Here is a 24,068-nt window from a genome sequence, read left to right on the forward strand (position 1 = left end):
TTCCTTTAGACATGTGTAAGCAAATACAGATATGATCCGTGATACTGAAGTTTTAAATGATAAAATTGTAAGATAATATGGCCCAATAGCTTGTTTTTGTTTCTAACATGAGAAAATTATTTTTAAATTTTTTCCTATGTAACATGTGGAAGGTTAGGAAATACTTAAAATCTACTTTGAAAATATTTTGCTATCTCTTTAGGCTTTTCTCCATGAACTCTGTTTGAAAAGAGGCCTTAAGACAAGAGGGCATTAGATCTGTATTTCTATCCCAGATCCATTCAGTACATCTTAAATTTGCTGCGTCCCTGGTTTCTGTTGGCCAACTTGGCATACTAACACCTTCCTTGTATAATTGTTGCAAGAATTAGAGCACTGTTTCTCAACCTTGTCACCAATGACGTTTTGGGCAGGATAATTCTTTGTTGTGGGGAACCACCCTGTTCATTGTGGGGTATTTAGCAGCATCCTTGGCCTCTATCCAGTCCCCCCATGCCTGTTGTAAGGACAAAAAGTGTCTCGAGACATTGTCAAATGACCCTTGGGGGAAATCCTCCCCTGGCTGAGGACCAATGAATTGAAGACCTAATATACAGTGCCCAGAGTACTAGGCACATAGTAAGTGTACCCTCAATAAACAGAAGCTGCTTGCATTTTTTTCTGCTAGTAAGATTCACATTTTCTGTGAATAAAACTTCTCCAGGAATGAATCCCAGGCGTCCTCAAAGCCTTTTGAGCATATGGACCGGAGATTCAGGAGAAAACACTTTCAGTAGAACAAGTGGCCCAAAGCCATTCTCAGTTAGAGGTAGAATGCTCTCCCAAAGACCTGCTCGAGGCTTTGTAAAATCACTAGAAGTGCTTATCACATTTTAAGGGCACTTTACCTTTACATGCAATTATTGGATTTTGAAATTAACACTGATGAAAACACACTAATTTCAAAACATGAGTGCATCTGAGGAAAAAATAGTTCCTGGACCCTCTCTTTCTTCCCAGGTCTTTATTGTTAGGTGGAGAGATTAATTGGTTACATGTCAAGAAGAGCAACATGGGTGGGTGCATACCTGACTCTGACAGCCAAAAAAAAAAAGAGTCTGGCAGTTTGCTTTGTTTTTTTGATTTCTGACAGGAGTCTTTTGGGATAACACCAGAAATTAAGGAATTTACTTTCCTTCATTCCCTACCTTCATAAATAAAGACCATTTTCAGTTAATCAAAGGTATTTGTAGCCTCAGGAGTACAATGAAGTCTGATGGAGATCCATTTAGGGTACATTAAAAGGACCAGTTTTAATCAAGAGAAAATTTGGATTAGATTAACCAGTAATTAATCATAACTATTTCAATGTTGTCTTCATATATACCTTTTTAAAAAAGTATTCCTTATTCCTACCATGCATAACAATTTTTTAAATTGAGGTAAAATTCACCTAACATTAAAAAAAAGTTTTTAAAGTGTACAGATTGGTGGCATTTAGTGTATTCACAATATCCTGTAACTATTGCTTTTATCTAGTTCAAAATATTTTCATCACCCATGCTTGACAATTTCAATAGTTACACTGTGGATAATAATATAATGGAAAATTTTTCGTGGTATGAGTTACTCTTATAGGACATTAGAATGAGATAATAAATGATTCAGTTGTGCTGGTACCAAGTGCGTGGGAGGAGTTAACTTTCTGGTGAGTCTTCAGTCGCGATTTACTTGTGAGTAACTACGCCTGGGCTCTCTTTGAAGGGTTGTTACAGCTGGACAGTGTCGAAAGCCTTCCTAACCTGTCCTGTGTCAATGGTAGGGTAAGTGATATAAAAAGAAAGAGGCAGCATTTAAGTACAGCCATGTTGTTTTGCATTGTTCTCTTGACCTTGTGAAGTGACTTCAGATAAAAGAGGCTGCCTCACATTAACGGTGGTTTCCTTTCAGCTCTTCTCGAAGCCCAAGACGTGGAACTTTACCTGAGACCCCTGAGGAGACACCTTCAATGTGTTCAGGAGACGGAATTCCCACAGACCGGTGTATTAATTGCCCCGTTATTTCATACCATCTGTCTGATCTGGAGTCATTCCATGTTTTATAATACCCCTGTTCGGATTATAGTTCTATTGCAAGAGTTTTGTAATCTCTTCATTGACCAGGTATGTAGCATGAAAAACATAGGAACAATGAGAATTATTGCCGTTTGGTAGGTTTTATGAGATCAAGGAGGAATGAATAAATCCAGTCTACAGAACACCTTTTTCCCTTTTCTTTTTTCATAAGACTTTTATGGTAACAAAGGCCAGATGACTTTGTATCCTAAAAGGCAAAGGAGCTCTGGAAATAAGTCAGATACAGTCAAGGGACAGGTTGTTACTGGATTCTGTTTGTTTAACATCCTACCTTTCTTCAAAAGAGATTTAAGGCAGCTTCTAATAAAAGGCACACACACGTAGTACTTTCTTTGTAGCTTTCCCTTTGGTTTCCACAGGAACACTGGCTGGGGGAAGACTTTTGGAAAGGGAAGTAAGTTAAGAGAATCTGGCAGAAAAAAAATGATCCTCCAAAAATAGTAGTAGGATTATATTAAAAGAATTCTGATTCATGGTTGATCTTTAAAAATCTTGTTTATAATTGTTTCTCTACTCTTCACTTAACTTGCAAAATGTTTAAAAAAATTGGACTGCTTCCTCATCCTGTGGGAACTTTAATTACTCTTGTGTCCATAATATCAGAGAATATTTCATAATTTGAGAGCTAAAAGATACTTGCAGGGCATATCATCCAGTGATTCTTTGTTGAGGGTGTGTGTGTCTTAGTCTGCTTGAGTTGCCGTAACAAAATACCACAGGCTGTGTGGCTTTATTTTCAGGAATTGCTTTCTCACATTTTTGGAGCCTGGGAGACCAGATCCAGGTGCCAGCATGGTCGTGTTCTGACTAGAGAATTCTTTCTGGCTTGCAGATAGCTGCCTTTTCTCTGTGCCCTCACACTGAGAGAAAGATCTCCCTCTTCCTCTTTTTAAAAAACCACAGTCCTGTCAGATCAGGGTCCTGCCCTCATGACCTCATTAACCTTAATTACCTCCTAAAGATTCTATCTCCAGGTAGTCACATTGGTGGTTAGGGCTTCAACACAGGCACTTTTTTGGAGCGGGTGTCACACTTTAGTCCATAGCAGGGTCTATATCAGGGTGTGTGTCTGAACACCTAAGGAGTTTTTGTAAAACAGATGCCAGAGAATCAGAATCTGTGCATATGGCTTAGCCTTTGAGTTGCTAAGTAAGAGCGCTTCCTATGAGAATTGGATCGTTTCCAGCTGTAACTGGCAAACAAGCAGAAAAAGAGAAGTGTGTAAGTTCATGTGAAGTGGAAAGTCTAACAGTGCAAAGACTTGAAGATTAGCTTGCTCCAGGGGACACAGATGATAATTTCAAAGCTCTGTTTTGCTCGTTTGTGTTTGACTTGATTCTCAGGCTCTCATCACGTGTTAACCAAGGTGGCTTTTGGTAGCACCAGATGGATATCCTTCTAGTAGAGGAACTTCCCTGGAAAGAGGCTGACTGTTTTTTTTTCTGGACCAGTGGGTTTTATTTTCACTCCTGGAACAATCATGTGGCCAGGGAGATAGGATATCTTGGACAGGCCTGGATCACTAGCTCAGAGAAGGGTGGACAACTGTGATTAACCTAAATCCCTGATCTAGTCTAATGCTTCTCAGTGGTTTTCACCTCATGACTCACATAGAAATTTAAAATTTTTCATTGCATAGTGGGGTAAAATTGGAGGGGACTGGGAGCCCTGAAAATCTGTTCATAGACAGGGCAACCTGTTTGGAGCTTCTGCTGCCCCAGGCCAGAACCTTGCTTTTCTAAACGTTAAAGAGAGCAGTGTTGTAGCAGAAACTGGTTGGGGAACTGTGTGCCATTCTAATCCTGATACTTTTTCAGGTGAGTTAATGGAAACTTGAAAGATATCATTTGCTCACTTTGCTTGAGCATTTAGGGGGAAATCCAAATTAAAGAACAGGTTTCCTGACTTGTAGTTTACCGTTTCTGGAATACATATGAGATTGAGGTGTGCTTGTGTGTCTTCCTCTCTGCTTCCAAAGAAGTGGAATGGTGTATGGAAAGGACTTTGGGCTCAGACCAACCAGGATTCAAATCTAATTGAACCAGGGGACTTCCCTGGTGGTCCAGTGGTTAAGACTCCACACTTTCACTGCTGAGGGCTTGGGTTCAATTCCTAGTCAGGGAACTAAGATTCCACAAGCCGTGTGGCACAGCTGAGAATAAAAAAGATCAAGTTGAACCATTTTAGAGTAGTTAAATCACTTTTCCGAGCCTCACTTTCCACGCTTGTAAGTGCTCTGTTTATGGGCTTTTGTAAAGATCAAAAGAGAGAACCTCAATGAAATGCTATGTGTGGCATTTAACAGAGACTCAGTAAAAGTTAGTTCCAAACTCTTGCCTTACAAAATAGTTGCAGCTGTTGATAGGAGATAACAGGTCTGTTCCTTGCTATATTTGAGCATCTCTTCTGGCTTCATTCTATTTGTTTCTCTGTTGTGCGGACTCAGTTTTGCTGTTTTGTTAAGTGAGTGCACTGCGTCCTAATGGCTTGGATCCCTACTGCAGGATTAACCACTGTGACCACCGCTTCTCCCAAACCCCTTTTGAGGGATCCTCATCTCATTTTGAGAATGATCCAAACTTTTACTGCAAAGCTGTGTTAGTGTAGAAACCTCAAATGTTGTCATTCACTATTGTAGTTGGCTTGCAAGGAGCCCTGGTTACCTGTAAGACTATAAACCTATTATCCCCGGCTCCTAGGCTGTGTCAATGGCCAGAGTTTGCCAAGCTCCCAAGGAAATAATGTCGTTTCTCTTGTTCCTTAGTTACTATTCTTGGCTTATGTCCAAAGGTTCCGTCGACCTGATTTCCTAGATTCTCCAAGTGGACTTTGTAGTAAATCTGCCCCAACATGTTAGGAATCAAAAATGGGCAATGAGTCAACTTTCATACCCGGGTTCTCTGAAGAGCTAAACTCCGCACCACCTGCCACCACCCCAGTTGTTTGCTGTCTAACTTATTTTTAATACTTATTTAACAAGCACTGTATAGTGCCTCTTATTTGCCAGAATTCTTCTAAGCCCTTTACAAGAATCTACGAGTTTAATTCTCTAGCAACACTATGATATAGGTGCTATTAGTAGATACTTCATGTATTTTTTTTAAAAAAAAAACAACCCTTTTTTAAAAAAAAAAGTTCAGAGAAGATAAATAGCTTTCTCAAGGTCACCCAGCTGACAGAGTTCTTACTCATTTTGCTCCATATTTTAATGTAAGTTTTTATTTCTAATTAGTATTAATATGTGGTATATGAATAATTGTAAAATACTCTTATTGCATAAAATTTATAACAATGGAAATAGTCCTGCAGTTCTATCACCCTAAAATTCAGCATTTAAAAATTTTCCTTCTTCCAAAATTTACACGTATTTATGCATTTTATAATTCTTTTTTTTTTTTACTAGCTTCTTGAAAAATGATTGCTATTGTTGGATATTTACGTTGCTTCCAGCCTCCTGTATTATAAACAACATGCAGAAAACAACTTTATACAGAAATCCTTTTCCTTAACTTGGATAATTGGCTTAATATAAATTCCTGATGTTGATCAAGGGGTACAATCTTTTCATGACTATTGAACGCTATTTGATATTTACAAATTCTTTTTCAAAAGATTATGTTAATTGCATTGCTATTATCAATGTGTAAAAAGTTTTAGTATAATTCAGCTTTGAGCATTACCAGCTTTAAAAAATTTGCAGTGATTCATTGAGTATACACTTGTACCATGTTGTTTCTTAATTTTGTACATTGCATGATTTGTGTGATCACACATTTTATGTGCCTTTTATAATTTTCTTATATAGTTTTCATGTACTTTGTTTTTGTGACTGTGTAGACTTCAACGTGTTTATGAAACATTTGAACCCTTGCTGTGGTGTACGTCAGAAGTCATAAGCTGGCATTCTGTCAACTGTCTTTGGCCAATGGATCAATGCACTGCTTTTATTTTGCATAGTATTTTGAAATTTAAAAAAAAATTGTTTCTGATGCTTAAATTGAGTAGGTCTCATTGAATTTCCAACATCCCAGCCTCTACTGAAAAGTCAGATCTCACTGCATTGGCTCTTGCATCCCCATTGACACAGTCAGCTGCTAGAGCTTCACGTACCCCTTTAGATGGGTCATGTGCTGTCCAGGTGACCATGGTCTCCACTGTTCACTGTTCCTGATCTGCTAGAATTGAAGGAACTAGTTAGTAGGCTTTTTAGACACCAAATGAATGATATTCTTACTACTTTACACATTTATGGCACAGAGTCTATATTGCATGTAAAACCATAGCCATTATTGGGAGATGGAGGACAATATGTCTACATTTAGAAAAACATTTCTTCTATCTGCTATGCTGAACCCAATGGCTTTCAATACTTTCTCCATTGAGATCTGTGACAACTTTCTAAGCAACTGCAGAATTAAAGGTGTGCAGTTTAAACGTATAATTTATATGAGGTGAAGATGCATCAGGATTAGATTTTATAGGTTCCTGAGGCTCCTAAACAGGGAAATTGTGAAAGTTCATAACAAATATGCAAAGGGAAGAACTGAATGATGGTCCTACGAGAGTTGCTACATGAATCTGCTGGTTTTTCTATAATCGTTCTCGCCTTTGCATTTCCACTATTGAAAACTAGTTCATATGGCATATCTCGGCTAGATTTTACGTCCTATAATGAGTTTAAGCCCCCAGAAGAGAAGTCTGCTAACCTAAAAGAATTGCCAATGGTATAATCACCTATGTTAGCTCTTTCTCACCTTTTCAAGTGACCTTGTGCTGCCAGGTAACGTGACCGTATTTTTAAAATACATGGTGTTATAGATGTCCCTTCCTGGCTTATACATTTCTTTATATGAAAAAACAGTTGTGCAGAATATTTGCTGCTAGGAATAGCCATGCAAATTCTGGTTACACAGTTGTTGTATCTTTGAAGCTTAGCAAAAATGTAGTCATTGGCAGAATGTTTAATTCCAGAAATTGCAGCATCTCCTGTAGAAGTCTCTAATGTATGCAAGTATGTCATTGAAACCTAAGTGCCTGAATTTCTAGAATTTGTATTTCCTGTTTTACAGCATTGCTGGCCCAATTCTAGACATTGTAATTTAAAAATCATGCACTGAAAAAATAAAACAATTCATTGAAACAGTCATTTTCAGTAAAACTATTAAACATTTTCTTATTATTGTTTCCTTTCATTGAATCCTAGGCACTAGCTTACCTTTTGCCTGAAGACCTTTTGAGAGGAGAAATTGAAGACTCTCTGGAAAAGGTGCAGGTGGCCGTTAACATCTTAAAGACTTTCAAAAATTGTTTTTTTAACTATAGAGAAGGATTGGCAAGCTATTTTATGGGAAATAAGGAGCTGAAACCATGGGATTTCCAGTCTCATCTGGTGTTTCTTAGATTTGACAAATTTCTCGACCGCTTCATAAAAATAGAGGTATTCATTTATTGACTTGTAATTTATTCATATTATAAGTTGTTTCAGAAAATCCTATAGCTTTTTATATGATTTAGGGAATAGTTTGTTCTACTTGGGTGGGAGGTGGGAAGTCTGCTTTCTTGGTGATCCTCATGAGGAGTTTACGAGGCCCGTGCTATCAAGATACAGTAAAAGCTTTAGTTTGTTTAGTTTCAAAGCTTTGTTTAGTTTTAAAGCTTTGGCTTCTTTTTCTAAAAAATTCATTTTTGATTATTTTATTATACTGAGTGTAAGTGAATCTCTATGTACCAGTGACCCTTGTCCTACAGCTTACTACGTTCCTAGAAAATGGTTGTAAATCACGAAGCTATAAAATAACCCCTTTTTTCCTTTACATGTTTGATGGTTTTATTGGGATTCCATAGCTGAAAACCCATTTGATAATCTAAAATATCATGGTAACTTTTAGTATATAAATATATATGTTATACTATTCAAATATTATAACTATTCATAAAAATAGATGAAAAGAACATGAAAACATGTGCTTTTTATAAATGTTTTAAATGCCAAAAAACCAAACATGAATTACATACATGTAAACACACACAACAACTTGTATGGAGCCAACTGGCTAAGGTTTCTGTTTTTGTTTTTTTTTTCATTTTGAACTTCCTTGTTTTCTTTGTAAAACTCTTTCTAGCATGTTCGGGCTTTTTTGTTGATAGATTTGTTGAATTTCATTCAAAATTAGAGCTTTATGTTTTGAAAATTCTCATCATTTAAGCAGCCTGAATGCCTCTTAAAGTTTGAGTGCCAAATGCCTGACTCTGGGTAACTTGCATCACCCTTTCATAACAGTCTCTTAAGCTCCTTTTCCATAAGAGAGCCCATCACTGCAGTGTTGGTGGCTGAAAATGAGTTTTGGATCTCACCCGGACGTCTGACTTATGATTAGAAGGATATGAAATTAGAGAATCAAATGTTTAACTATGGTAAGCTAGGTGTTGCCTGTACTGCTTGATAATTTTCAGTCCATGTGAAAATGGGAGTATGATTTTAAAAGTAGGCAGTTACTTAGTTCAGTTACATCATTAATATTCACTTTATGTCATGTAAGTGTCCATTGACTCACTGATTTTGAATGTTGGAAAATGTTCTTTCTTTGAAACTTTAAAATGTTCTTTTCCTACTCAAGAGGGTGGAAAAATCTTTACGATGTTTTTTTCAAAGGATATATTTGTCACCATACTGGAATTTGAAAAGCTGGAAAGACTTGAATTTGGCGGTACCAAGGGAGCAATTTTAAATGGACAAATCCACGAGATGAGTGAAGAATTTATGGAACTCTGTAAGATTTTTAAACAGAGCACATATGACCCATCTGATTACAATAACATGGTAATACTGTATCTTTTTGTTTTCAATTTCCTTGAATCGTATTTTAAAGCTGGGAAGGACAGTAGGTCACAGTGATAATAGGTCCCATTCAGTCCAACCTCTCCCGGGTGAAAGAGGGGAAATGACTTGTCTGAGGTCTCTCATTTACTTAGTGGTAGATCAGGGACCAGAAGTTAGGTCCCTAACTTTTGCATTTTCAGTTTAGAATATTTTAAACTGTTTCTAATATAACAGTGGACCTCAGTCTGGATTTGTCTCTTGTTGATGTATAGTGGAAAGGAACTTTCCATATTAACTCATTTAGATCTGATTATCTGGTGTCCATGTAACTTGTGTGTTTTATTTTAGCCTTTTCTTGAATCATTAGGTAAATTTTTCATCTACTTGAATATTTACTTTCACCTCATTCATTACATATATTATTAACATGTATGTTTTCTGAAAAAGAGGGAAGCTTTCAGGTTTAAGCTGCTTCTGTTTTCTGTCACTGCCAGCAGGTTAGGAGCCAAGGAGTTCCTGTGGGCATCCCTGCAGCTCTAGGATAAAAATAGCTTCATTTTAGTGGTTTGCTATGACAGTGAATCCCAGGTACTAAAAAAAAAAAAAACTAGATTACCTCTCGTCATCATTGTTTTTTGTGGAATGTGAATTTATTCACTATAATGTGTATATTTGGCCAAATAATTGACTCTCTGAAGTGTACAAGTACAGTATGTTAGCTTTGTAAGGACATGGTTAGCAAAGTTAATCCCTCTGAACTGCTGACAGTTTTTGGGAAGTAGAGTTAATGGTAAGGAAGATATGGTCATTGTGTGTCCTGCTCATTTGTGGGGAAGTAAGAGAAATCTAGATCTGTGGTGATGATCTAGGGGAATGCATGAGCTCATCCCCAGAGCCTGGTAAGATGTCTGGCACCCAGCAGGAATTCGGTGAATATGGACAGGATGGGACTCTTGCGGGGGGGGGGAGGGCTTGATTTATCTCTTATGAGCAACTAAGCAGAGGAGCGTGAAACCCAGCGTGCACAGGACCGTCGGGTGCATTCGAGTTACAGGAGAGCCTTGATTTGCTCATGATTACAAATCCTGGCAGGTTTTCAGTGTGCCAGGGTTGGAGGACATGGCTAGGTTTAGCTGATATCGCTTCCCTGGTAGTGCTAAAGGTCCTGAATTTATCCCTGTGTCTGCCCAAACCCTGCACAGTCACAAACATAGAATAGAAAATTCACTTGCTCTTGACACACACACACGCACGCACACACATGCGCACACACACACACATACATCTGCTTGCTATTTGTATTTAGTATAAAATGGGCAAGGCTTACCTGTGATCTCCAGATCTGGGTTAGAGACATTGATAACCTGCCCTCGAAGTTCCCCTTCATCCTTTTATCTGATTACTGTATCCTGCTTTAGAATATAATTTAAAAGCTCCTTGACTTTGGTTATTCCTCGAAATCGAAATTTGAATTAACTAAAAGTTCACTTAGTTGGTGTGCTTATGTCAAAGATGACCTTTGCTTTTTTTGAATGTGTCTTGGTTATCAGTATTGCCTCAGAATATTGCAATGATTATATATTTTTGCTTAATAAACTGTTCATTTGGGGGCTTTTTAGCTGAGTTTCATTGTGTTCTGGTTTTTATGACGAAATCAGCTGGTAATTTTTAGGAGGTATTATGTTAGCGAACTACCTGCAAACTCATATATTCATACAGGTGTTTCCCCATGACACATGCCCACCCCTATGCCCTTCCTCTCCCACTGCACACACCCCTCTGCATTCCCCAATCCCCATTGAATAGTGCTAATGTAACTGTCCAGTGTATCATAGTCAGACTTCCTGCCCTCTGGTGTAGAAATGGTTTATATATGTTCTGGTAAATTAGAGAAACAGTGACTGGCAATTTGCTTTTGGAAATGCTGTTTATGTCTCTCTCTTCATTAATCTCAAGCCTATCAATCAGGCTTTGAGCCTTTATTGGTGTGACAGAAGTTCTGCCAGTATAGTCTATTTACAGAAGATGGGGATTTCTCCGGTGTGTCCATAAAAATGTTCTTGGGTTTCTGAATTATTAATACTGAATATAAAGTTCACTTTAGGTATTTGCTTTGACTTCTTCCTATGGGACTCTTTGAGATCCAGACCATTAGGGGGAGAGACTTGCTTTCTAATTTATTTAATTGAAACATGTAACATTGTGCATATTTAAGGTGTACAGCATGTTAATTTGATACATTTATATATTTTAATAGCCAGTGTAGTGATTATTAGCACCTCTATCGTGTTGCATAGTTATCCTTTCTTTTTTAGTGGTGGAAATCATTGAGTTGTAGTCTCTTAGCAAGTTTGATGTTAGTGAATATAGACAACAATTTGTATCATTTTGAACTTGATAAGAGACTTGCTTTCTTAATTGTATTTAACTGATGGGCAGGTGACTTGAGGCTCAGCAGCTTGGTTTTTACCGACATTCTGAGGTGTAGCTTGACTAAATAAAATTCCCTAGATAACTAAGCAAGGATGGTGGATATTCTTGAGAGTAACCTCTTGGCTCCACTAGTGTCTGTTAATGAGTCCATTAATAATTACTGAACAAGTGTTGGGTGCCAGGCATCACGCCAAACCTTTACACACATTCCTGCTTAATTCTAGCTGTAACCCTGAGAGTGACCACCCAGGCAGATGAGGATATGTAAATTACCCGAGATTACACAGTTCCAGGGAGTGGAACAGAGATTCCAACCCAGAACTCTCAACCTATCAGGTTTTTTTTGTTGTGCCATGTCAGTTCTTTAGTGTTTATCACCCTCATTGCGTCTTCCTAGAAATGAAGGGAATAAATTCATCTGGGGCAACTGGAGGAACTCACCTGAGGACCTGTGCCCTGAGGTGGTGTGATCCAAGATGCTGTGGCTAGTTTCCTTTTGCCTGCTAGTTTTTAGTAGGAAGATTGATCCAGGTACCTAGCCCGCCATTACTCCAGGATCTAAAATTCACTTTAAAAGTAGTTATTAGGGCTTCCCTGGTGGCGCAGTGGTTGAGAGTCCGCCTGCCGATGCAGGGGACACGGGTTCGTGCCCCGGGCCGGGAGGATCCCACATGCCGCGGAGCGGCTGGGCCCGTGGGCCATGGCCACTGAGCCTGCGCGTCCGGAGCCTGTGCTCCACAACGGGAGAGGCCACGACAGTGAGAGGCCCGCGTACCGCAAAAAAAAAAAAAAAAAAAAAAGTAGTTATTAATCTGTACTAGCTTGTGTTCTATTTCCTACAATTAGTTTTCTGTTCTGTTCTAGTCTCCTGAACTATTTATTAATTCTTTTGCTATTACAGTGTGTAGCATTTAAAAATTTTAACTACATAAATTTCTTATTAGTCATCTGTAGGATTTTCAGGTCTTGCCTGCTTACTTTTCAAGGAAAAATTGATTATTTAAAAACATTACTTACTTGTTCTTTTGGAAAGGTAACATGCAAAAATGCAAAAATTTAGTCCCGTTCTTCTCATTCCCTGCTTTTCCCCCTAGTCTTTCATTTTCCTTCCCCAAGGACATTTACCATTATGAGTTTCTTATATAATGTTCCAGTGATACATGGTGCATGTACTAGTGTATACATGGGTGTATGTATTTTGAATTCTGTTTTTGCACTCATAGCATCCTCTACAGATCATGTATACCTTTTGTCACTTAATATATTTTAGCAGTCATTCTGTATCACTGCAATAGCATTACCTATTTTTTAAAAAACAATTGTATATTATTCCGTGAATTTATGTATTATTTATTTTTTAAAGTTATTTAAAGTAGTAGATATCACTGTTTAAAAATTTACTTAGGAGCTTCTTCTGGGAAGATGGAGTAGATGTACTTTTCCGTTTTCCTCTAAGTACAACTACAGTACCGGTCACTGTGTAAAAGACACATAAGAAGACTCTGAAAGGTGAAAAGAAGAAGACAGATGGACCCAAAAGACAACATAGTGATGAGTTACCTGAATTTCCTTCTTGCCTGAAATAATGCAGACCTAGAGGTGAAGACACTGGCAACCTGGAAACACCAGTGGTCACAGACATTAAAAACCTCAATTAAAGCCTGATCCCTCTCAAGAAAGGGACAGCCTGGCAAGACAGAAAACTTGTAGACTGCAGTCTCTCTAGTCCAGAAAAATATCACAGAAGAAACTGTTCCCTACCCCCATCCATGCCAGCAAAGACTGTATGGGGAGACTAGACTTACAGCCAATGTGTAAAATGCTACCCCACCCAGTCCACACCTCCACTGGGGTGGTATCAGTGATGGCCAAGTAGGGAGTCATGATTTTCATCCTATCTAGCCAGTTATGAGCTCACTCTCTGTGATGTCAGTGGAGAACACATGAGAATCCTGAATTTCTTTCCTCACCCAGAAGTGTCCTTTACCCCACTAGGGTAGTGTCACAGGAAGCCTCTAGAAAGTCAGTGCTTTCACCATGACCAAATAGTAACCAGGTCACCAGTACTGTGACATCTGTTGAGACCACATGGGAAACTGGAACACCCAGCCATAACAGGAGCTCCCCACCCTTAGGTATTAATGGTTGCTGAGTGGAGAAACTGGACTTCTGTCTCCACTTGACAGTAAAGGGGCCAGAGCAGTATTGTAGAATGCTAGCAAAAACTGAAGGTTTAAATAAAATCCAGTCTCATAATATGAAACATAGTATGAAAACATCCAGGGTCAATAAAAATGTACTCATTATACCAAGAACGAGGAAGATCTCAACTGAACAAAAAGAGACAACTAATAGATGTCACCATTGAGATAAGACATGTTAGAATTATCTGACAGGCTTTATAGAGCCATGCCAAAAATGCTTCAACAAGCAATTATCAACATAATGAAACAAATAAAAAATAACCTCAGTAAAGAAATAGAAATTCTCAGCAAAGAAATAGAAGATATAAAAAACAAATTGGAATTTTAGAGCTGAAAAAAATAAAAATACACTGCATAGTGATTGAGTTCAGTGTCAGGATGGAGTGACAGAGGAAAGAATCAGTGAACTGGAAGATGAAACAATAGAAAGCACTCAGTCTGAACAACAGAGAAGGTAGACTGAAAGTAAATGAGCAGAGCCTTAGGGACTTATAAGACTGTAACAGATCTAGCACTAGTGTCCTCAAAGTTCCAGAAAGAGAGGAGAAAGACCATGAAGCTGAAAGTCTCAGAGAAGTAGCTGGAAACCACCTAAATTTGGCAAGAGACATAAACCTACAGATTCAAGAGGATATCAGTAGCAGAAAGGTAAACCCAGGGATAAACCCAGGGAAATCCATGCCAAGACACATCATAATTAAACTTCTGAAAACTGAAGATAAAAAAATCTCAGAAGTAGTGAGAGAGAAAGCACAACTTACCCAAGCGGAAAAAATGGTTTGAATGACAGTGGTTTTCTTATCAGAAATCACAAGGGCCAGAAGGAAATGGCAAAATATTTTTAAGTGCTGAAAGACAAGAATTGTTAACTCAGAATTCTGTACCCAGTTAAAAATACCCTTCAAGAATTAAGGGGGGGAAATCAAGAAATTCTTAGACCAAAAAAAAAAACCCTAATAATTTGTCACTAGTAGACTGATCCTTAAAGAATGGCTAAAGGAAGTTCTTAATACAGAAAGGAGGTGATAAAGAAGGGAACCTTGGAACAGCAGGAAGAATGTGGTATGTAGAAATAAGTGTAAATACAATAGAATTTCCTTCTCCTCTTGAGTTTTCTAAATAATGTTTCATGGTGGAAGCAAAAATTATAACATTCTCTGTGGTTCTAAATGTATGTACAGAAAGTATTTAAGACCATTATAAATGGAAGAGAGTAAAGGGATCAAAATAGAAGGAAGGTTTTTTTTCTGTATATAAAATTGTGGTAAAATGTATTTTACATTAAATTTAGCATTTAAACCATTTGTGAGTACGATTCAGTGGCGTTAAGTATATTCACAATGTTGTGCAACCATCACTGCTATCCACTTCCAGAACATTTCATCATCCCAAACAAAAACTTTGCACCCATTAAATGATAACTCTTCATTGCCCCCTCCCCTTGGTACCTGGTAATATCTGTTCTACTTTCTCTCTCTATGAATTTATTTATTTTAGATACCTCATATGAGTGGACTCAAAATAATTCTTTTGTGTGTGGCTTATTTCACTTAGCATAAGCCTTTAAGTTTCATCCATATTGTAGCATGTGTCACAATTTCCTTTAATCCCTTTTTAAGGCTAAATTATCCTTTTTAATTTAATTCCTTTTTAAGGCTAAATCTATTTTATATATATATATATATATAATGTATTTTGTTTATTCATTTATTGATTGATGCTTGCTTGTGTCCACCTCTTTGGCTCTTGTGAATAATGGTGCTATGAACATTGTTGAGCGAGTATCTGTGTCGTCCCTGCTTTCAATTCTTATGGATACGTACCTAAGATTAAAATTGCTGGATCATATGGTAATTCTATTTTGAACTGTTTGAGGAATTTCCAAACTGTTTTCCATAGTGGTTGAACTATTTTGTCTTCCCACCAGTAATGCAGGATTCCAATGTTAGCACATCCGCATCAACACTTATTATTTTTCATTATTTTGGATAATAGCCATATTAGTGACCATGAAGTAATACTTCATTGTGGTTTGATTTGCATTCCATAATGATTAGTGATGTTGGTCATCTTTTCATGTGTTTATTAGGCATCTTTATGCCTTTGGAGAAATGTCTATTCAAGTCTTTTGCTCATTTTTGAATTGGATTCCTTTGTTGTTGGGTTGTAGGAGTTCTTATATTCTGGACATTAACCCCTGATCAGATGTATGACTTGAAAATACTTTCTTCCATTCCATGGGTTGTTTTTCAGACCCATGGTAGTGTCCTTTGATGCACAAAAGTTTTTAATTTTGATGAAGTCAAATTTATCTTTTGTTGCCTATGCTTTCAGTGTCATATCCAAGAAATGATTGCTAAATCCAATGTCATGAAGATTTTCTCCAGTATTTTCTCCTAAGAGTTTTATACTTTTAGCTCTTACATTTAGGTCTTTGATAAATATTGAGTTAATTTTTGTATATCTTGTAAGGATCCAACTTTGTTGCTCATAACTAACATATAGAAGTGCAACTGATTTTTGCATCCTGCAACTTTGCTGAATTACCTCTGATAGTGGTTTTGTTTTGGTTTTGGTTTTGCTTTTGGTGCAGAATCTTTAGAGTTTTCTAAGTATAAAATCATGTCATGTATTAACAGAGATAATTTTACTTATTCCTTTTCAGTTTGGATGCCTTTTATTTCTTTTTCTCACCTAATTGCTCTAATTAGTGTTTCCCCAGCTAGTATTGAATAGAAGTGGTGGAAGTGGAACATCCTTGCCTTGTTCCTGATCATAGGGGGGAAATCTTTTAGTCTTTCATCACGGAGTATGCTGTTACCTGTGGGTTCTTCATAGATGGCCTTTATCGTGTTAAGGAAGTTTCCTTCCATTTCTAGTTTATTGAGTGTTTTTATCATTTAAGGGTGTTGAATTTTTTTTTTTTTTTTTTACATCAGTTGAGATGATCATGTGGTCTTTTCCGTCATTCTATTAATGTGGTCTACTGACATTGATTTTTATTTGCCATCCTTGCATTCTGGGAATAAACCCACTTGGTCATGGTGTGTGATCCTTTTAGTATGCTGCTGGATTCCGTTTGCGACTTTTTGTTGAGAGTGTTGGTATCGCTATTTATAAGGAATACCAGTCTGTAGTTTTCTTGTAATGTCTTTATTTGGCTTCGGTGTCAGGGCAATATTTACCTGACAGGATGAGTTAGGAAGTGTTATATCTTCAATTTTTTTTGCAAGGGTTTGAGAAGGATTGGTATTAATTCTTCTTTAAATGTTTGGTGGTATTCATCAGTAAGCTGTCTGGTCCTAGGCTTTTTTGTTATTGTTGAAGTGTTTTTGATTACTGATTAAATCTCCTTACTAGTTATAGGCTTATTCAGTTTTTCCTTCACGATTCAGTCTTGGTAGGTTGTGTGTTTCTGTTTGTTCATTTCATTTGTGTTATAGAGTTTGGTGTACACTTGTTCATAGCATATTTTTATAATCTTTTTTATTTCTGAATTACCCAGCATTCATTTTAGTAATTTGAGTTTCTTTTTTCATTAGTCAATCTAGCTAAATGTCAATTTCATTTTCTTTTTCAAAGAGCAAACTTTTGGTTTTGTTGATTTTCTCTATTTTTCTGTTGTTTACTTCCTTTATCTCTATTCCAATCTTGATTTTTTTTCTTCCTTCTGCTAGCTTTGGGATTAGTTTGCTGTTTTTCAACTCCTATAAGGTGTAAAATTAGGTTATTCATTTGAGATCCTTTTTTAATGTATGTCTTTACAGTGATAAATTTTCAATCTTAACACTGCTTCTGATGCATTCCCTAAGTTTGCGTATGTTGGAGTTTTTCCCCATTTGTCTCAATGTATTCTTAATTTCCTAGATGATTTCTTCCTTGACTGATGTATATATAATGTAATAAAGTAATATCTAGAGCAATATAAAGAGACAGACTTAAAACACTATAGGTACATCAAATATAATGCTAAAAAATTTCAAATAGAGTTGCAGAAAAACAAGAAAAAACAGAACAAATGGACAGCAAATAAAATGGCAGACTTAAACCCTAACATGGTAATAATTACATTAAATGTAAATGGTATAAGTACACCAATACAAAGACAGAGATTAGCAGAGTGGATTAAAAAAGTGACCAAATTATATGTTTTCTTTCAGAAACTCACTTCAAATATAGTCATATATGCAGATTAAAAGTAAACAGAAAAAGACATATCATGCAAACATTAATCAAAGGATAGCAGTAAAGAAAGCAGTAATAGCTATATAAATATCAGGTAAAGTATACTTCATAGCAGGAAAAAAAAAAAAAGAATACCAGGAAGGGACATTATGTAATGATAAAATAAAAGGGTAAATCTACCAAGAAGATATAGCAATCCTAGATGTGTATGCATCAAACAACAGAGCAGCAAAATATGTGATTCAAAAACTGGTAGAACTGAGAAAGAAAATAGACAAATCCACAATTCTAGTTGGAGACTTCAATGCTTCCTTCTCAGTGATTGAAAGAACAACCAGATGAAATATCAGCAAGGATCTAAAAGAACTCAATACCATCAGCCAAGAGGATCTAATTGACATTTATAAAACACTCCATGCCACAACAGCAGAATTCACATTATTTTCAAGTGCTTGTGAAACATGTACCATGATATGCCATATCCTGGACCATAAGACAAACCTCAACAAATTTAAAAGATATGACATCCTACATAGTACGTTCCTTGATGACAGTGGAATCAAACTAGAAATCAATAACGGAAACCTAACAGGAAAATCTCTAAACACTTAAAGATCACATTTCTAAATATTCCATGAATCAAAGAAGTAGTCTCAAGAGAAATAAAGTGTAGAGAACTGAATGAAAAGGAAATACAGTATATCAAAATTTGTGGCAACAGCTAAAGCAGTTCTGAGGGATATTTATAGCACTAAATGCATACATTAAAAAAGAAGAAAATCTCAAATCAATAATCTGTTTCCACCCTAAGAACCTAGAAAAAATAGGAGAGCAAATAGATACAAATCAATCAGAGAGAAGGAAATAATCAGAAGAAAGAAAGAGCAGAAATCAATGAAATTGAAAAGAAAGAATAGAGAAAAGTCAGTGAAAGTAAGAGTTCTTTGAAAAGACAAAGCTCTAGCAAGACTACAAAGAAACAAAGACAAATTACCAATATCAGGAGTAAAAAATAGCTACAATTACATCATCAACAGATATCAAAAAAATGGGGAATACCAAAAAACAAAAGAATAACATCTACACACATAAGTTTGATAACTTAGATGAAATGAACAAATTCCTAAAAAAATTAGAGCTACCACAACTCACTCAATATGAAATAAATATTTTAAATTGACATATAATTGACATGTAACATTGTATTAGTTTTAGTGTGCAACAGGTCCCCGGTCCACGGCTTCTTAGGAGACGAGGCGCACAGCAGGAGGTGAGTGTCAGACGAGCGAGCAGTGCTTCGTCTGCCACTCCCCATCTCTCACATTAACACCTGAAACATCCCCCACCCCGGCCGGTCTGTGGAAAGATGGTCTTCCACGAAACTGGTCCCTAGTGCCAAAAAGGTTGGGGGCCACTGGTGTACAACATAATAATATGATACATGTATATGTTGTGAAATGATTGTCACAGTAAGTTTACTTAACATCTGTTGTCACACATAAATTTTTTCTTGTGAGGGTGAGATAATTTGAATAACACTATAACTATGAAAGAAATTGGATTTGTGATTAAAGACTCCCCTGAAGAAAATGTTCATGCTGAGGTTGTTCCTAGGAGAATTTTACCAAATATTTAAGAATTACAGGCGCACCTCAATTTTTTTTTTTTTTTAAATCAAAGGTCCATGGCAACCCTGTGTTGAGCATCATTTTTCCAATAGCATTTGCTCACTTCGTGTCTCTCACATTTTGGTAGTTCTCACAATATTTCAAACTTTGTTATTACTGTATTTGTTATGGTCATCTGTGATAGATCTGTGATCTTTGGTGTTATTACTGTGACTCACTGAAGGCTCAGAAGATTGTTAATATTTTTTAGTAATAATTTAGTAATTTTTCAATTAAGGTATATACATTTTTTAGACATAATGCTATTGCACACTTAGTGTAATAGCACTATTACACTTAGTGTAATTACACTATAGTGTAAACATAACTCTTATACACACTGGGAAACAAAAAAAATTCATGTGACTTGCTTTATTGTGGTAACCACTTCATTTCAGTGGTCTGGAACTAAACTTCAATGTCACCAAGTTATACCTGTGACACCAGTTCTACACAGTCTCTTCCAGAAATACAAGTGAAGGTAACACTTTCCCATTTGTTTTACAAAGCTAGTAGGTTTTACTCTGCTGCCCAAACCAGCTAAGACAGTGCAAAGAAGTGAAAAGTGCAAGCTCTTATCCCTCATAAACATAGGTACAAAATCCTTAAATTATTAGCAAATAGAATTCCACAGTATACAAAAAGAATTCTACACCATGTCCCTAGGGGGTTTGTTCTAGGGATGCAAGGCTGGTTCGATATTTGAAAATCAGTGTAATCCCAACATTAACAGGTGAAAGAAGAGAAATATCATAATTGTGTTAATCGATGCATTAAAATTTTTTTACTGGAGTATAGTTGATTTACAATGTGTTTCAGGTGTACAGCAAAATGAATCAGTTATACATATTTATATCCATTCTTTTTCAGATTCTTTTCCCATATAGGTTATTACGGAATATTGAGTAGAGTCCCCTGTGCTATACAGTGGGTTCCTATTAGTTATCTGTTTTACACATAGTAGCATGTATATGTCAATCCTAATCTCCTAATTTATCACTTCCCTCCACGTTTCACCTTTGGTAACCACGAGTTTGATTTCAAAATCTGTGAGTCTGTTTCTATCTGTAAATAAGTTCATTTGTATCTTTTTTTTTTTTTTTTTTTTGGGCCACACTGCATAGTATGCAAGATCTTTGTTCCCTGACCAGGGATCAAACCTGTGCCCCCTGCAGTGGAAGCACAGAGTCCTAACCACTGGACTGCCAGGGAATTCCCCATCTGTATCATTTTTTTAAAATTAAATTTCATATATAAATGATACCATATGATATTTGTCTTTCTTTGTCTGACTTAGTGTGATGGTATCCACATCCATCCATGTTGCTGCAAATGGTGTTATTTCATTCTTTTTTTATGGCTGAGTAATATTCCATTGTATATATGTACGACATCTTTATCCATTCCTCTGTCAATGGACGTTTAGGTTGCTTCCATGTCTTGGCCATTGTAAATAGTGCTGCAGTGAACATTGGGGTGCATGTGTCTTTTTGAATTGTGGTTTTCTCTGGATATATTCCCCGGAGTTGGGATTGCTGGATCATATGGTAGTTCAATTTTTAGTTTTGTAAGGAACCTCCCTACTGTTCTCCATAATGGTTGTACCAATTTACATTCCCACCAATAGTGTAGGAGTGTTTTCCCTTTTCTCCACAACCTTTCCAGCATTTATTGTTTGTAGATTTTTTGATGATGGCCATTCTGACCTGTGTGAGGTGATACATCATTGCAGTTTTGATTTGCATTTCTCTAATAATTAGTGACATTGAACATCTTTTCATGTGCTTTTTTGGCCATCTGCGTGTTTTCTTTGGAGAAATGCCTGTTTAGATCTTCTGCCCATTTTTTAATTGGGTTGTTTGGGGTTTTTGGGTACTGAGATGTATGAGCTGTTTGTATATTTTGGAGATTAATCCCTTGTCGGTAGCTTGCAAATGTTTCCTCCTGTTCTGTGGGTTGTCTTTTTGTTTTGTTTATGGTTTCGTTTGCTGTGCAAAAGCTTTTAAGTTTAGTTAGGTCCCATTGGTTTATTTTTGTTTTTATTTTCATTACTCTAGGAGGTAGATCCAGAAAGATACTGCTGTGATTTATGTCACAGAGTGTTCTGCCTGTGTTTTACTCTAAGAGTTTTACGTTTCCAGCCTTACATTTAGGTCTTTAATCCATTTTGAGTTTAGTTTTGTATATGGTGTTAGGGAGTGTTCTAATTTCATTCTTTTACATGTAGCTGTCCAGTTTTTCTAGCACCACTTATTGAAGAGACTGTCTTTTCTCCATTGTATATTCTTGCCTCCTTTGTGATAGTTTAGTAGTTTAAAAACTTCGATGCATTAAATTTTTGGCTAAATTCAACATCCATTCATGATAAAAACTCTTAGAAATAGGAATAGAGGGGGCCTTCCTCAAACTGATAAAGAGTATCTACCAAAAGCCTAAAGGATATTTTACATAATGGAAAGGACCTGCCTAAGTCCCAAACACATAGCATATTATTCGGCTGCCTACTCAGCATCTCCACTTAGATACTTAATAGATGTCACCAACATGCAAAACTGAACCCCTGCTTTACCTCTCCCCCTACCTATTCTTCCTTGTCTTCTCCAACTCATTAAATAGTCCATATAATGTACTACTTATTACAAAACCTTGGAGTCATCCATGATCTTGCTCTTTTCTTATGATAAACATCAGATAAACCCTGAAAATATACCCGGATCTCATCTTTGACCCGGGTTATTGCATTTGCTCCTAAACCTCTTCTTCAGCCCCTGTCTTGGCTCCATCAGGGTCTGTTCTTCACACAGCTGCTTGATTGCCTTTTAGGAGCTAAATCAGACCATGGCATTTCTCTAGCTAAAACTTCAAAATTTCCCACGTCACTAATAAGGGCAATTTTGGAGTTTTTACAATATAGAAAAAATGGTTTTCAGTAATACCAGCATATTGTTTATTCTTCAGTAAGTATTGAGAAACAGCTCTGTGCTGGGAACCTCATTAAATATTGGCACTGTCACTGTGAAAAGAGACATGGCTACTATACTCATAGTTTAAAATCCAGGGGGAGAATCCAGGTTGGCACTTACACAGTGTGCTTAGTGCTAGGGTATGAAATGTACAGAGTACTATGGGATCATTTGTGAAGGGCCCCTTTCGAGAGGAGGTGAAAGGGAAACTGAGACAATACTTGAAAGATAAATGGAACTGAAAAAAAAATAGAAATGAAACAGGTGATGAGTAGGTGAAAAGAAAGTGATGAGCAGAAAATTGTATTACACACAGAGAATGAGTATGATAAGGCAGGTGTGGCTAGATCCTGGTGTATGAAAGGGGGAGAGGTACTGGAATAGTTGGGAGCAGTAAGTAGGGCCCAGATCACAGAGGGCTTGTAGGTGAGGTTAAGACTTTTAGACTTTACCCTAAGAAATTAGGATTCTGAATTGAGATAATGGTGAACTTTGAGTACGAGAGTGACATAAGATTTCTATTTTAGAAAGCTTATTTAGATTGCAGTTAGAATCATGGGAGAGATGAGATTAAAGGCAAAGAGAGTTGTTAGAAAATGGTTAACAGAAATCCAGCTAAATGGTAATGGTGATCTGGAGGGTGATGCCTGGACTAATGAAGAATAGGTAGTTAGGAGAAAAGATTGACAGCAGTTGACCGAGAGAGGAAGAAGTGAAAGAGATTGCCAAAGTTTCTGTTAGGGTTTACAGAATGAGGAGTGGCTTTATAGAGAGGATGATGAGTTCTGATTTGTATAAAACAAATTTCAATTATCTGTGGGACTTCCTAGGGGAGAAGTTCTATCAGCAGTTCTGAATTCAGGTTGAGTGACAAAAAAGAGGTTAGGAGAGATATCAATTATGGAAATGAACGTTTGTTTCCTCCCTGAGATCTTATTTGCTGATTGTTCAAATAACCTTTGAGGATCTTAAGTGGTATGTTCTTTGTTGCCATACTGAGAAGAAGAGTAAGTTAGGCTTGTTTACAACTTGTTGGGCATTTGTGTTTACTTTTAAAAGTCAGCGAGCCTTGAATGAAGAGACTGTTTGGCCCTACTTCATAAGTGGAGACTTCCTCTTGATGCTAAATATGACATGGTTGTATATGACACATAGTGCTCTAGAACTTTGCCGTTACACTGTTATAGTGTGTGTTCAATTCAGCATAAGGTGTATTCCTTCATACAAACATCCAGAATCATGCTTGGAGTGTGGACTTTGGAGCCAGGTTACCTGGCTTTAAGTTCTGGCCCTGCCATTAAGTAGGGGTAAGATTGTGGGCATTAAACTTCTTTGAGTTTACTTTGTTGCCTACAAAATGTAAGAATATTACCTACATCATGTGGTTAGAATTGAGTTAATAATGTAAAGCATTTAGAATAGAATTGAATAAATATTAGCTGTCATTATTATTATTAATAAGAGGAGGCTCAGTTTATGGTGGTAACAAAGGACTTCTTTATGTTAAGTGTGTGGTGTGCACTCCTGGGGCGGTTTGACTGGGAAGCCCAAAGTGTTTCTGAATTTCTGAGACTTCACTGAAGACTGAATTGTAATGCTGTGCAGATGATGGTTATTCTTTCACTGTTTCATTCTTTGTAATTATGGGAGTGGGTGTTTATGTATTAGGAGAAAACTGGGGG

General features: G+C 36.8%; 1 protein-coding gene across 1 annotated transcript in view; it reads left to right on the plus strand.

Annotated features, from left to right (window-relative positions):
- Nucleotides 1-24,068, plus strand: part of DNAH11 (dynein axonemal heavy chain 11) — a 315,752-nt gene that overhangs the window by 19,187 nt on the left and 272,497 nt on the right. The window contains 3 exon segments of the mRNA XM_049714548.1: nt 1,930-2,141; nt 7,318-7,551; nt 8,767-8,934. Coding sequence (XP_049570505.1) covers nt 1,930-2,141; nt 7,318-7,551; nt 8,767-8,934 — 614 coding nt within the window.

This window comes from Orcinus orca, chromosome 9, assembly GCF_937001465.1.
Source record: "Orcinus orca chromosome 9, mOrcOrc1.1, whole genome shotgun sequence".
NCBI classification, from domain to species: Eukaryota; Metazoa; Chordata; class Mammalia; order Artiodactyla; family Delphinidae; genus Orcinus; species Orcinus orca.